Source organism: Oncorhynchus clarkii, chromosome 18, assembly GCF_045791955.1.
Source record: "Oncorhynchus clarkii lewisi isolate Uvic-CL-2024 chromosome 18, UVic_Ocla_1.0, whole genome shotgun sequence".
Taxonomy (NCBI): domain Eukaryota; kingdom Metazoa; phylum Chordata; class Actinopteri; order Salmoniformes; family Salmonidae; genus Oncorhynchus; species Oncorhynchus clarkii.
In genome coordinates this window covers 16,457,746-16,472,781 of record NC_092164.1, presented here as the reverse complement: position 1 = coordinate 16,472,781, position 15,036 = coordinate 16,457,746, and the positions used below count along the sequence as shown (strand labels likewise).

General features: G+C 42.3%; 1 protein-coding gene across 2 annotated transcripts; it reads left to right on the top strand.

The window, feature by feature from the left end:
• The first annotated feature begins 4,126 nt into the window (after positions 1-4,126).
• Positions 4,127-11,907, top strand: LOC139373084 (polypyrimidine tract-binding protein 1-like). 2 transcript variants are annotated; one of them, XM_071113175.1, is made up of 17 exons: positions 4,127-4,173; positions 4,839-4,895; positions 5,075-5,093; positions 5,604-5,646; positions 5,751-5,923; positions 7,375-7,521; positions 7,691-7,900; positions 8,015-8,125; positions 8,273-8,462; positions 8,617-8,691; positions 8,874-9,010; positions 9,643-9,676; positions 10,182-10,274; positions 10,373-10,462; positions 10,940-11,066; positions 11,154-11,231; positions 11,472-11,907. In XM_071113175.1, exons 1-17 carry the CDS (start codon positions 4,166-4,168, stop codon positions 11,602-11,604), a joined length of 1,725 nt encoding a protein of 574 aa, XP_070969276.1. In that variant the 5' UTR covers positions 4,127-4,165; the 3' UTR covers positions 11,605-11,907. The 2 variants fall into 2 exon arrangements, with proteins under 2 accessions (XP_070969276.1, XP_070969275.1); XM_071113174.1 differs by having other exon boundaries at positions 4,138-4,173; positions 5,009-5,093.
• The last annotated feature ends 3,129 nt before the right edge of the window (positions 11,908-15,036 follow it).

Sequence of the window (15,036 nt, the reverse complement as noted above, 5' to 3'; positions counted from 1 at the left end):
AACAACCTACAGCCAGGACAATATACACTAGACTATGTACTACTTTAGTACTACAATAACAACCTACAGCCAGGACAATATACATTAGACTATGTACTACTCTAGTACTACAATAACAATCTACAGCCAGGACAATATACACTAAACTATGTACTACTCTAGTACTACAATAACAACCTACAGCCAGGACAATATACACTAGACTATGTACTACTCTAGTACTACAATAACAACCTACAGCCAGGACAATATACACTAGACTATGTACTACTCTAGTACTACAATAACAACCTACAGCCAGGACAATATACACTAGACTATGTACTACTCTAGTACTACAATAACAACGGGGAAATCTGAAATGGAACCCTATTCCCTATAGTACTTTGGCCCAAAACACTCCCACAGTGCACTAGTATAGGAAAAGGGCTGCTGTTTCAGATACAGCTAGTACCTCCAGACTGATCAAACAAAACCTCCCTCACTGTGTACTGCTATCGTACTACTATTTACTACGATGTATTTCTTCTGATATGGATCATTCTTTTATTGTGAATGCTATTTTTATATTTTTCTGTCTTGACATTTATAGTGTATTCTGTGTGTACTTCTGTATGCTATTCTATTAATATTATCTTTATTATTGGACTGGATGTGCCGTCACGTTATTGTTGAAAAGAAAATGTAGCAGGTCTTTGTATTGTAATGTGTCTGCTATCGGAGCCATCTGGAAAATGTCTACCATTGTTTTTTTAGTCCAGAATATGAAGAAGACATACATTTTGTATATTTCCCTGTGTATCGAGTATTTATTAGTCAGTTTCATATTATATTGTCTCTGTAATATAGTTTCACAGTGTGAACAGTATTCAAATATGTTGATATCAAGTTTTATACAATGTATTCATTGGTTTGGTTTCTGCCAAATCATAGCCAGCCACACTCCGCATGCAAGCTTGTACCATCATCACAAATCAATAGGAACACCAATTCAATCAATCAGCCACACCATGTCGTCTGGTACATCTCAGATAACATTATTATCTCTGTTTTAAACTGTCCATCCCATGTCGTCATCTCTATCTCATCATCTCAAGTCATTTATACTCTACTTACATCTGGTAATCTATTGATCTCTATTCATCTCTACTAATCTCCTCATTAGACTCACTATGACACTGTGCAACTCATACAGTGCCTTGCGAAAGTATTCGGCCCCCTTGAACTTTGCGACCTTTTGCCACATTTCAGGCTTCAAACATAAAGATATAAAACTGTATTTTTTTGTGAAGAATCAACAACAAGTGGGACACAATCATGAAGTGGAACGACATTTATTGGATATTTCAAACTTTTTTAACAAATCAAAAACTGAAAAATTGGGCGTGCAAAATTATTCAGCCCCCTTAAGTTAATACTTTGTAGCGCCACCTTTTGCTGCGATTACAGCTGTAAGTCGCTTGGGGTATGTCTCTATCAGTTTTGCACATCGAGAGACTGAAATTTTTTCCCATTCCTCCTTGCAAAACAGCTCGAGCTCAGTGAGGTTGGATGGAGAGCATTTGTGAACAGCAGTTCAGTTCTTTCCACAGATTCTCGATTGGATTCAGGTCTGGACTTTGACTTGGCCATTCTAACACGTGGATATGTTTATTTTTTAACCATTCCATTGTAGATTTAGCTTTATGTTTTGGATCATTGTCTTGTTGGAAGACAAATCTCCGTCCCAGTCTCAGGTCTTTTGCAGACTCCATCAGGTTTTCTTCCAGAATGGTCCTGTATTTGGCTCCATCCATCTTCCCATCAATTTTAACCATCTTCCCTGTCCCTGCTGAAGAAAAGCAGGCCCAAACCATGATGCTGCCACCACCATGTTTGACAGTGGGGATGGTGTGTTCAGCTGTGTTGCTTTTACGCCAAACATAACGTTTTGCATTGTTGCCAAAAAGTTCAATTTTGGTTTCATCTGACCAGAGCACCTTCTTCCACATGTTTGGTGTGTCTCCCAGGTGGCTTGTGGCAAACTTTAAACGACACTTTTTATGGATATCTTTAAGAAATGGCTTTCTTCTTGCCACTCTTCCATAAAGGCCAGATTTGTGCAATATACGACTGATTGTTGTCCTATGGACAGAGTCTCCCACCTCAGCTGTAGATCTCTGCAGTTCATCCAGAGTGATCATGGGCCTCTTGGCTGCATCTCTGATCAGTCTTCTCCTTGTATGAGCTGAAAGTTTAGAGGGACGGCCAGGTCTTGGTAGATTTGCAGTGGTCTGATACTCCTTCCATTTCAATATTATCGCTTGCACAGTGCTCCTTGGGATGTTTAAAGCTTGTGAAATCTTTTTGTATCCAAATCCGGCTTTAAACTTCTTCACAACAGTATCTCGGACCTGCCTGGTGTGTTCCTTGTTCTTCATGATGCTCTCTGCGCTTTTAACGGACCTCTGAGACTATCACAGTGCAGGTGCATTTATACGGAGAATTGATTACACACAGGTGGATTGTATTTATCATCATTAGTCATTTAGGTCAACATTGGATCATTCAGAGATCCTCACTGAACTTCTGGAGAGAGTTTGCTGCACTGAAAGTAAAGGGGCTGAATAATTTTGCACGCCCAATTTTTCAGTTTTTGATTTGTTAAAAAAGTTTGAAATATCCAATAAATGTCGTTCCACTTCATGATTGTGTCCCACTTGTTGTTGATTCTTCACAAAAAAATACAGTTTTATATCTTTATGTTTGAAGCCTGAAATGTGGCAAAAGGTCGCAAAGTTCAAGGGGGCTGAATACTTTCGCAAGGCACTGTAAACACATTTCACTATTTTATTTTTTATAAATGTAAAGGATGGCTGATTCACTGTTTGAGTCAAGCCCGGTGATTGTTTTAATGCTGATGCTTGTGAATTTTGTTGAGTCAGTGATGTTGAATCTTCTGATGTAGCATTAACTCTAACTCTGATTAGTGTTGTTATTGATCGTAATACTCCTCATCAGGTCTGATCAGTATCATTGACAACTATATCCATCATCACGGCATATTGCTTAACATGAATGTAATAATGGGTTCTATTGGGATCGAAGGGAAGGTGAAACCTGTCGTCAGCAGAATAAACCTTCCATTCCCAGAGACTCTCTGGTGTCTGTGTGTTCCATTACCCTGTTCTACAGTGTACACCAGGGGAAAGAGAAAGGGTGGGGTCTGGGATGAGAGAGGGAGGGGGGAGAGAAGGGAGACTGGAGAGGATAGATTGAATGAAGCGAAATAAAGAGGGGAGAGGGAGGTGGAGAGAGAAGGTGGGGTTAGGGGGAGAGAGAGAGAAGCAAGAGAGAGAGATTACAGATCTCTCGCTGGAACCAGGGAGTGTGATGGTCTTCGTGTGCTGGGGTCGTTTATAGGTCAGATCCACACACCATAGATTACTTCTGCTTTTTTTATGCATTGGAAATAGTAACAACTGTTTCAAACCACTTAATACAACAAGAACAAAAACAAGCAAAAAACACATGGGTCAAGTATGTGAAATGCTTTTGAATAATTGATTGATTACCAAGCGTGGAGTTTCATTGGTTTCCATTGTATCCAGCATGCTAATCTGCTGCTGAAGTATGAAGAACGTTGACATTTTGACCCAGCAGGTCTGGTTCAGAGTCCCGAAGTTACCGAAATCACACAGCTGCTCCTCCTCAGTCAGCCCTGTAATAGTCAAATTATGCCATCTGTTGGCCAATGCATGAATTTACAACCCTGTATGGAATTTGTATTTTCTGAACTACATGAACTGATTGTGAAACAGGAAAGAAGCAGCATTCGTTGTTTAGTTGCACAGGTTTGCGAGTCAGCTATCCAATACTAGAACATAATAAATCAATGTGTGTCAATGAAAACCATTCTTCGTTATTTTTTCAGGTAAACAAATGCAAAGCAATGGTATGGTTTCACAGTTATTTTGGTCAAGTTTCGGCCGAGAACTTTAAGAGAATATTATACCCACCCTTTAATGAACCAATCAAATTGCGATGCTAGGTGTAAATGCCCGCCCATTTCGGGTTCTTCCAAGTACCTGGACCAATCAACGAACGCCTCGGTGTATTCAGCCATTTTGTATGAAAATCAAGGAAACCTGCCGCCGCGCCAGAGACCTGTGGATTATATCGAACGATGGAAGGGTGAGTGAAAAGATGTAGTTTCATGTCGAAAAGAAACGGAAATAATCTAACCGTAGTTTGACTTTTTAATTTGTTTAATTATTTTTATATACAGCCATGCTGTTATGGAATCTGTTTACTATATTTGTGTTTTCTAGTAGTTCAACGTTTAGTTTGAGACGAGATGATGCTTGAGACTTTCAAACAAGGCTAGCTAGTTAGCATTGTCTGCGCGTGAGCGTGTCCGGAAGAGATGCGAACTAGTTTAAGTTAAGACGTAAGGGTTGTTTAAAAAAAAAAGTATTATACTGCAAATAACAATAAAAACGCTAGTTGCAGTTTTTTCATGTAGACGAAAAATAACCACATTTAAAGTATTGCCAAATGTAGTTTAAAAAAACGCCCATCTTGAATCAACGTGTCTTTGTAGCTAGTTTCCGCATTCCATATGTGCGCTCGTGTTTGTGGAAGCGAATGTCGTGTGTTCAGGATTAGGTTGAATTGTCGAATAACTCTGGTTATTAGCTGGTCAGCGGACATTTCAATTCAACGAAGTGAACTAACGCAACTTTTCACGAGTCAATTCCGTTTCTAGCTAACTATGAACTTCATAAAGTTAGTAACTAAACTCCCCCTTTCGTCCTGTATTTCCTCGTCTCCTCTCTTCCCCCCCTTTGTCTCAACAGACACAAGTTAGATGCTGATCTGTATCCTATGGGACCTGGCTACGTCACAGATATAGAGTAAGTCTGCTGATAGTTTTCTATTTACAATCAATCTAAAAATTACAATCGATTTAAAATGTAATGTAACATTTTGAGTGATTTGCTGATTTGCTTATTGGTTGATCTTTTAGGAAAATGCACCCTGCCCTCTTTGGAGCAACTCAAATGAGTAACCCTCCTTTTCTCTCTCTCCCCAGTGTCTCAGTGGGTACCAAGGTAGGCATCTTTTCATTCACAATTTAATTCCTTGTGTTTTTCTCTCCGTTTTTACCCCTGTGCTAAAATGTTGGTTAAAGTCTCTCTCCTCTCTGGCTGTTAGCATGAGTGTCTTCTCATTGTCTCTCTGTCCCAGTCAGTTTTCTAGCCTGGCTGTAACAGTAGCTGTATTGTAGAGAGATGGAGTGAGGCTGCTGGGCCACTCCAGACATGAGCACCATTGACTGACTGACACAGAGCAGTTTCATTAACTGTAGTCTGTATGAGCAAGACCATCTGTCTGACAGACTGCTCCTCTCCAGTCATAACTCTGTTAATGCATTTACCCAGGTCGTATTTGTTGGTGCACGTAGCAAAACCTTTTGCAACAGAAAATGGAAACAAGTTTGTTATTGAGCATATTCATGTTTTCTTCCAGTTAGTGCTTAGTGAATACAACCCAGCTAGGCCTGTCTCTGTCTCCATGATGTATGTGGTTATGATCATTGTGAATGTTCCTTTCTCTTCCAGAGGGGATCTGATGAACTCTTCTCCTCCTACATCATGACCCCAGGTGTGTGTGTAGCTGATGGTTAAACAGAATGTTCTGTGCTGTTCTCTAGTAGTTTATGGTGCTAACGGTAAGAAGTTAAATTAAAAAGGTGTCTGTGTTTGTAGCCAACGGTAATGACAGTAAGAAGTTCAAAGGTGAGATGCGGAGCCCCAGCGCTCCATCGCGTGTCATCCACCTGCGCCAGCTGCCCGGGGACATCCAGGATTCTGAGGTCATCAGCATGGGAATGCCCTTTGGGAAGGTCACCAACCTTCTGATGATGAAGGGAAAGAACCAGGTACACGCGCACACTACAGGTCCTTTACCCTAAAGGTGTTCTCACACACACTACAGATCCTCTACCCTAAAGGTGTTCTCACACTCACTACAGATCCTCTACCCTAAAGGTGTTCTCACACACACAGATCCTTTACCCTAAAGGTGTTCTCACAAACACTACAGATCCTCTACCCTAAAGGTGTTCTCACACACACAGATCCTCTACCCTAAAGGTGTTCTCACACTCACTACAGATCCTCTACCCTAAAGGTGTTCTCACACTCACTACAGATCCTCTACCCTAAAGGTGTTCTCACAAACACTACAGATCCTCTACCCTAAAGGTGTTCTCACACACACAGATCCTCTACCCTAAAGGTGTTCTCACACTCACTACAGATCCTCTACCCTAAAGGTGTTCACACACACTACAGATCCTCTACCCTAAAGGTGTTCACACACACTACAGATCCTCTACCCTAAAGGTGTTCTCACACACACTACAGATCCTCTACCCTAAAGGTGTTCACACACACTACAGATCCTCTACCCTAAAGGTGTTCACACACACTACAGATCCTCTACCCTAAAGGTGTTCTCACACACACTACAGATCCTCTACCCTAAAGGTGTTCTCACACTCACTACAGATCCTCTACCCTAAAGGTGTTCTCACACACACACAGATCCTCTACCCTAAAGGTGTTCTCACAAACACTACAGATCCTCTACCCTAAAGGTGTTCTCACACTCACTACAGATCCTCTACCCTAAAGGTGTTCACACACACTACAGATCCTCTACCCTAAAGGTGTTCTCACAAACACTACAGATCCTCTACCCTAAAGGGGTTCTCACACACACAGATCCTCTACCCTAAAGGTGTTCTCACACACACACAGATCCTCTACCCTAAAGGTGTTCTCACAAACACTACAGATCCTCTACCCTAAAAGGTGTTCTCACACTCACTACAGATCCTCTACCCTAAAGGTGTTCTCACACACACACAGATCCTCTACCCTAAAGGTGTTCACACACACTACAGATCCTCTACCCTAAAGGTGTTCTCACAAACACTACAGATCCTCTACCCTAAAGGTGTTCTCACACTCACTACAGATCCTCTACCCTAAAGGTGTTCTCACACACACACACAGATCCTCTACCCTAAAGGTGTTCTCACAAACACTACAGATCCTCTACCCTAAAGGTGTTCTCACACTCACTACAGATCCTCTACCCTAAAGGTGTTCTCACACTCACTACAGATCCTCTACCCTAAAGGTGTTCACACACACTACAGATCCTCTACCCTAAAGGTGTTCTCACAAACACTACAGATCCTCTACCCTAAAGGTGTTCTCACACACACAGATCCTCTACCCTAAAGGTGTTCACACACACTACAGATCCTCTACCCTAAAGGTGTTCACACACCCGGCTGATCTTATGTGTGTGTGTGTGTAGGCGTTCCTGGAGATGAACACTGTGGACCAGGCTCAGACCATGGTGAACTACTACGCTACGGTCACCCCCCTCATCAGACAGCAGCCTGTATTCATGCAGTACAGCAACCACAAGGAACTCAAGACTGACAACTCACCTAACCAAGTGGTAAGAGGACACTTCCACCATTGACCCATACCAATATGAGACTCACTAACCTGTATGTCTGTAGCACATTTGTCAAATCATTTTCTTTGTCATATGCAGAGGTTACAGCATAGTGCCCACAGTACAATGTAATAACAGTGTATGTTTGTCCCCCCCCCCCCCCCTCCAGAGAGTCCAGGCAGCACTGCAGGCGGTGAATGCTGTCCAGGGTGGCACCATGTTGGGCTCTACCATGACCGGTATGGGGGGTGTAATGGGTGCTACCATGTCAGTTGGAGGGGGAGAGATGGGAGCCAGAGGCATGGCCACCCAGAGCCCTGTCCTTAGAGTCATAGTGGAAAACCTCTTCTACCCCGTCACACTGGAAGTCCTGCACCAGGTACGCACACTCCTCCAGTGTTTCTTAGTCATGAGTGTGTTCAAATGGTTTTCTTTTGCTTGTTGTCAAAATGCCTGCAGCAGGGATGTAACCTGTGTGTGTTCTCCCCTGTAGATCTTCTCAAAGTATGGGTCTGTTCTGAAGATCATCACCTTCACTAAGAACAACCAGTTCCAGGCTCTGGTCCAATACGCTGACCCCATGACGGCACAGCACACCAAAATGGTGCGCACCCCCCCCCCCCCTCTAATAAACCTCTTTCTCCATCTCTCTCTCTCTCTCTGCCATCTCCAGATGGTCAGAACATCAATAATAGATGATGTAAATGGACTTGCCTGAACTTCCACACCCCTAATCCCTCTGTCTCTGCAGTCTCTAGACGGTCAGAACATCTATAACGGTTGCTGTACTCTGAGGGTGAGTTTCTCCAAGCTGACCAGCCTCAACGTGAAGTTTAACAACGATAAGAGCCGTGACTACACCAGACCTGACCTTTCTACTGGAGAGCAACACAACCCTCAGCCTGGAATGGACCAGCACGCGATGGCTGCTGCCGCCTTCGGTAACACACACACGTTAGACCGGTGTTTCTCAAACTGTTTTGTGCCAGGAGCTAGCACGTAGCTACCAGGGTGCTCTTCTGGAGACTGTCAAACTGACACTGAAATTAGATTCATGTCTTTTTCCCCTCTCTCCCACCTTCTATCTCTTTCCAGGGTCTCCAGGTCTGATCTCAGCATCTCCTTATGGACACGGATTCCCCCAAGCCTTCACTCTACAGCAGGCTGCAGGTACATCCCCACATTAACACAGTCAGCTGGTTCACTCTACCTGTAGCCTACTACAAACCTGTTCTTACTCCGTTTATTACATAGCTATTGCTACATTGTCAAATCATCGGTTGGTCTACTCCAGCTGCACAGGTTGGCCCCGGTGCTTGAGATATCATGTGTGTTTCTTTGTATGTGTCTAGGTTTGTCTATGCCCGGTGCCTTGGCGTCATTTGGTATGGGTCCAGGGGGCATGGCCGCTAGTCGTCTCGGCCTGCAAGCCCTCGGCGGTGGAGGAGGACAAGCTGGCGTCCTATTGGTCAGCAACCTCAACCCAGAGGTCAGGACTGTTACTACCCACACACTCTTTCTCTCATCCACAAGCACACCAGTGTACATCCTTTCTCTATCGTACAAGCACACCAGAGTAAACTTTTCCTCTGAGCCCTTTAAATGGGTGTATCTCCACAGTTTAGAACGAACAGTCTTCTGTTATCTTCCATTTCATGGCTTCCTTTTTGTCTATTCTTGAGTTGCTGGAGACACAATAATCCTTATATAGAGACACCGGCCATGTTATTGTACTGTATTATCTGACCTGTACTGTTGTTAATCTCTCTTTTCTCCTCCTAATGTTGCCATAGTGACAGTGTTTTAATTTAGACACTTGTGTTTACTGACCTTGTTATTTTCTTTACCTCCTTTTCTTTTTTTATTCTCTCTCCCTCCCCATCTCATCCTGCTCTTTGCCCTTTATAAAAACCCACTCCTCTGCCAACTGTCTGTCTTCTCATCTTTCTCTCTATCTCTCTCCCTCTATCTCTCCCTCTTCCATGTGATCCTCCCGTGGACCTCTTGGCTGCTGACTGCTGGACTCCATCCCTCCATCCCTGACTCCACTTTACCCCTGTCCCCTCCCTCTTTCTCTCTCCCCCTCCCTGATTCCTCTACCTCCCCCTGCTGTTTATAAAGAGCGTTACACCAAACTGCCTCTTTATTCTCTTTGGTATGTTATCAGCCTTTCGTTTCCCTTTATGACTTTAGATTTTACATTTACCTACTGTTACCAATAATATTATATCATCACTGTACCTACCTCATTCAGTCTTCATTTACCCTTATATTGACCTAAAATATATACTTTTTATTATTTTATCATTCTTTAATCTGTTTCACTTTATATATATTTAATTACCAATTGGTACTGAATCTAACTCTGTTACCTGGGCTGGTTTTCATGTTGTGGTCTGTCTGCCTGTTGGTCGGTCTGTCTCTGAATCAGAAATCCAAGCTCTCCTTTACATTAATCAGTCATTTCATTTCAATGGCCAGAAACTGAGTAGTGTGGTGGTATAGAACCTGTTGTCTGGGCATTGCAGTAGTCTAGTCTGTCTGCTGTTGATCAAGACAATCACATTACAACACTGACATTACAACTAAGTCTCTGTCTTCATGAAAAATGCATCTGGTTTGGAGTGTGTGCTGTGTTTTAACCTGTGTGTGTTCTCCAGGTGTGTATGGCGACGTGATGAGAGTGAAGATTCTGTTCAATAAGAAGGACAACGCTCTGGTCCAGATGGCTGATGGCACACAGGCTCAGCTAGGTACTGTGTGTATGGGACTGTGCGTCTGTGTGTTGTTGTGTGCGTTGCAGTAGTTAGTGTGTGTGCTCTGGTGTTTGACGGGCTTGTATTCTCCTCAGCGATGAGCCACCTGAACGGGGTGCGTCTTCATGGCCGGTCTCTACGTGTCTCCATGTCTAAACACACCACCGTACAGCTGCCCAGAGAAGGTATGTACACACACTACCATGTCTAAACACACAGCTGCCCAGAGACGGTATGTACACACACTACCATGTCTAAACACACAGCTGCCCAGAGACGGTATGTACACACACTACCATGTCTAAACACACAGCTGCCCAGAGACGGTATGTACACACACTACCATGTCTAAACACACAGCTGCCCAGAGACGGTATGTACACACACTACCATGTCTAAACACACAGCTGCCCAGAGACGGTATGTACACACACTACCATGTCTAAACACACAGCTGCCCAGAGACGGTATGTACACACACTACCATGTCTAAACACACAGCTGCCCAGGGAAGGTATGTACACACACTACCATGTCTAAACACACAGCTGCCCAGGGAAGGTATGTACACACACTACCATGTCTAAACACACAGCTGCCCAGTGAAGGTCTAACATCCACTACTGTTGTGTCATGACATGTTGTACTCTATCCTATTCAAGGCCATGAGGACCAGGGGTTGACTAAGGACTATGCCACCTCTCCTCTCCACCGTTTTAAGAAGCCTGGCTCCAAAAACTACAACAACATCTACCCTCCCTCTGGCACACTGCACCTCTCCAACATACCGTACGTACACACACACACACACACACACACATCATCCCCTTTTATGTTTGATTGTCCTATTGCTTTCTCCTAATGCTTTCTCTCTAGTCCTGCAGTAGGGGAGGAGGATCTGAAGGCACTGTTCAGCAGTTCAGGAGCTTCAGTCACGGCCTTCAAGTTCTTCCAGTAAGTCTCAACACCCAACTATACTTTTATGACATCACTACCTATGATCAAATCAAACTGTATTTGTGATGTGCTTGTCTTTGTCTTTATTACATCTTTACCTAATGATGCAATAGTCTTAGTGGCATCGCTACCTGACGATGTAATGGTCTTTATGACGTCACTACCAAGTGGTGGAATGGTCTTTATGGCATCACTACCTGATGTAATGGGGAATCCTCTTTCCTGGTGTGTGTATAGGAAGGACCGTAAGATGGCTCTGATCCAGATGAGCTCAGTGGAGGAAGCTGTTGAGAGTCTCATCGAGTTCCACAACCATGACCTGGGAGAGAACCACCACCTCAGAGTGTCTTTCTCCAAATCTACCATCTAACACAATCATACACACACACACACCTGTAACTACAGAGTACAGACCAAACCTGTTCATCAGAATGCCTTCCACGTCGTTTGTATGTCAAGTCTTATTCCACACGAGACACACTTAATCATTCCTTTATACTTTTTAAAAAGTTTTTATCATTATTTTTACACAATTATTTACGTTTACTATGGATATAATCGGTTCATATTTGATTTTAGTATTCTACTTCTATGGAGGGAAACTCCTAGAACTCTCCAAGATACACATCTAGTATTTCTGTTTCTATACTCTTCAGAATGCACATCTAGTCTTTCTGTTTCTATACTCTTCAGAATACACATCTAGTCTTTCTGTTTCTATACTCTTCAGAATACACATCTAGTCTTTCTGTTTCTATACTCTTCAGAATGCACATCTAGTCTTTCTGTTTCTAGGTTACAATGTTTTATTTTTTCCATTTGATATACTTTTTTTTAAATCCATTGATTAATGTTTTCTGTTTCTGTCTGTCCTTGGGATCTTCACCACTAGTCATATTGATCTAACAAAATGCCTTTCCGCAACAGTCTAGTGCCTTAACCAGACCAGCTGGCTAGCCTTTCCATGCTATTACATTGACTTTATAAGATTGGACTCTCAAATAGGCTTTTTCTTTGAACATCAATCATTTGATTTGAAATCTATGGCTGTGGTCTTCCCTTTTGGTTTCTAGATGTACACTATGCATTCCATTGTATTTTTGTAACATTAGTAGTTCTATACTCTTATCATTTTCTATACTGTTTGATATCTACCGGTCACTGTGCCTCAAGTCTTAATTCTTGCTTCAGAGGTGCCACTTAAAATCATGCAGCATTTAGTCTTTAGTGCCTACTTCACCCCTAATATTTTACACGCACACATGCAATACTCCAATTTTATTTCATACAGCCTTAGATATTTAGTGCCTACAACACAAACGTATGTATTACCTTTGTTCTGGCACTGACTGTCTAGATATGGCTTTTGCTATAGATTCTTCTGTAGCATAAATTGTTTCATGTAGCTATTGATGGTTGATGTTATTGAGGACCAAAGTACCTACCACCCCTGCTACTTAAACGACCCGCGTCAGTGTAAAAGACAACGTTCTAAACTCTCTGTTCTCCCATTGGTTTGATTCTATGGTCCAAATCGCCTTTAGGGATTTGATTTTGTTTTCATTTTATAACTAATCAGTTGGCCACTAGATTTAATAATCGTAATTTTGAGTGAGTTATACCTTGAATTTGTGATATTTGGTTTCTTGTCCCATTTCTTTTTAATTACAGTTAAATTCTTCTGTTGGTAGAGTACTTTAAGCATGAATATATACTGTATGTTGACCTAGTTGATGATATCACGGTGGATAGCTGTGAGGTAGTTCTGTGTTCTTTTCCTGGTAACGGTTGTCGCTTTTATTTTCCATTATGGGTTTTATTGGGGTCCGGGATCAACAGGATGTGATGTCATGAAGCAGTGGGAGGGTTTTTGTCTGTCTATATTTAGTGTTTTTGTACCACAGTGATTTGGATTAAAGATTCCATTTCATTCCAACATGTATATTTTGATATATAGTTAACAAACGTTGATTCCAACATGTATATTTTGCTATAAAGGTAATGCCAGCTTTCTCTGGAGGGCTGTAAAGATGAGTTTTGTATCACAAAGAAATTAAACTTAATGGAACACAGCCTTGTGTTTTTTTTATGTTTGTTGATTTCCAAATGGCCCCCTAGTCTCAAGGCACTACCCCTGGCCCCTACTCCCTATAGGCACACTTGTAGATCTGAAAGGATTTGAGAGGTTTTAAGCAAGCTTCTCTGCCTTCTGATAGGCTTGGTCAATCCCTGTATGGCCACTTGGTGGAGCCAGAGCCATGTATACAGTATGCAGTACTGTATCCAGGAAAATAATGACACTAGGTGGAGCCATTTCTCGCTCTGACTTTCTCCCCACTGCTATAGAGGTGACTTCTTCACCAATTAGAGAGGATTAAATGCATAGAAATAAAATGAATAGAACAAGCGAATCATTGACTTGAACTAAGGTTCTTTCATTCTATATGCATTTAATCCTAACTGAAATCCAGATGGTTATCTTTAGAAAAACTGGGCCCTCGTGATTATCTCTGTGACATCACCTTTGTGACATGTTCTTGTGATTTTACTCCGAGGACAGTGCCTTCTGTTCAGTCCTCATGTCCCACTTATAACCGTAGGGGTCTGGTGGTGGTGATGAAATAGTAGTAATTTCCCGCCCACAGAGTTGGATTTTCTTCAATATACAGTACCAGTCAAAAGTTTGGACATACCTACTCATTCAAGGGTTTTTCTTTATTTTTACTATGTTCTACATTGTAGAATAGTAGTGAAGACATCACAACTATTAAATAACACATGGAATCATGTAGTAATCAAGAAAGTGTTAAACAAATCAATATATTTTCTATTTGAGATTCTTCAAAGTAGCCACCCTTTGCCTTGATGACAGCTTTGCAAACTCTTGGCATTCTCTCAACCAGCTTCACCTGGAATGTTTTTCCAACAGTCTTGTAGGAGTTCCCACATATGCTGAGCACCCGTTTTCCTTCACTCTGTGGTCCAACTCATCCCAAACCATCTCAATTGGGTTGAGGTTGGGTGATAGTGGAGGCCAGGTCATCTTATGCAGCACTCCATCACTCTCCTTCTTGGTCAAATAGCCCTTACACAGCTTGGAGGTGTGTTAGGTCATTGTCCTGTTGAAAAACAAATGATAGTCCCACTAAGCACAAACCAGATGGGATGGAGTATCGCTGCAGAATGCTATGGTAGCCATGCTGGTTAAGTGTGCCTTGAATTCTAAATAAATCACAGTGTCACCAGCAAAGCCCCATCACACCTCCTCCATGCTTCACGGGGGGGAACCACACATGTGGAGATAATTGGTTTACCTACTCTGCGTCTGACAAAGACACAGCGGTTGGAACCAAAAATCTCAAATTTAGACTCATCGGACCAAAGGACAGATTGCTCATGTTTCTTGGCCCAAGCAAGTCTCTTCTTCTTATTGGTGTCCTTTAGTAGGGGTTTCTTTGCAATTTGAACATGAAAGCTCTGAACAGTTGATGTTGAGATGTGTCTGTTACTTGAACTCTGTGAAGCATTTATTTGGGCTGCAATTTCTGAGGCTGGTAACTCTAATGAACGTATCTTCTGCACCATTCCTATGGTGGTCCTCATGAGAGCCAGTTTCATCATATCGCTTGATCGTTTTTGCAACTGCACCTAAAGAAACTTTCAAGTCTTGACATTTTCCGGATTGACTGACCTTCATGTCTTAAAATAATTATGGACTGTCGTTTCTCTTTGCTTATTTGAGCTGTTCTTGCCATAATATGGACTTGGTCTTTTACCAAATAGGGCTATCTTCTGTAAACCA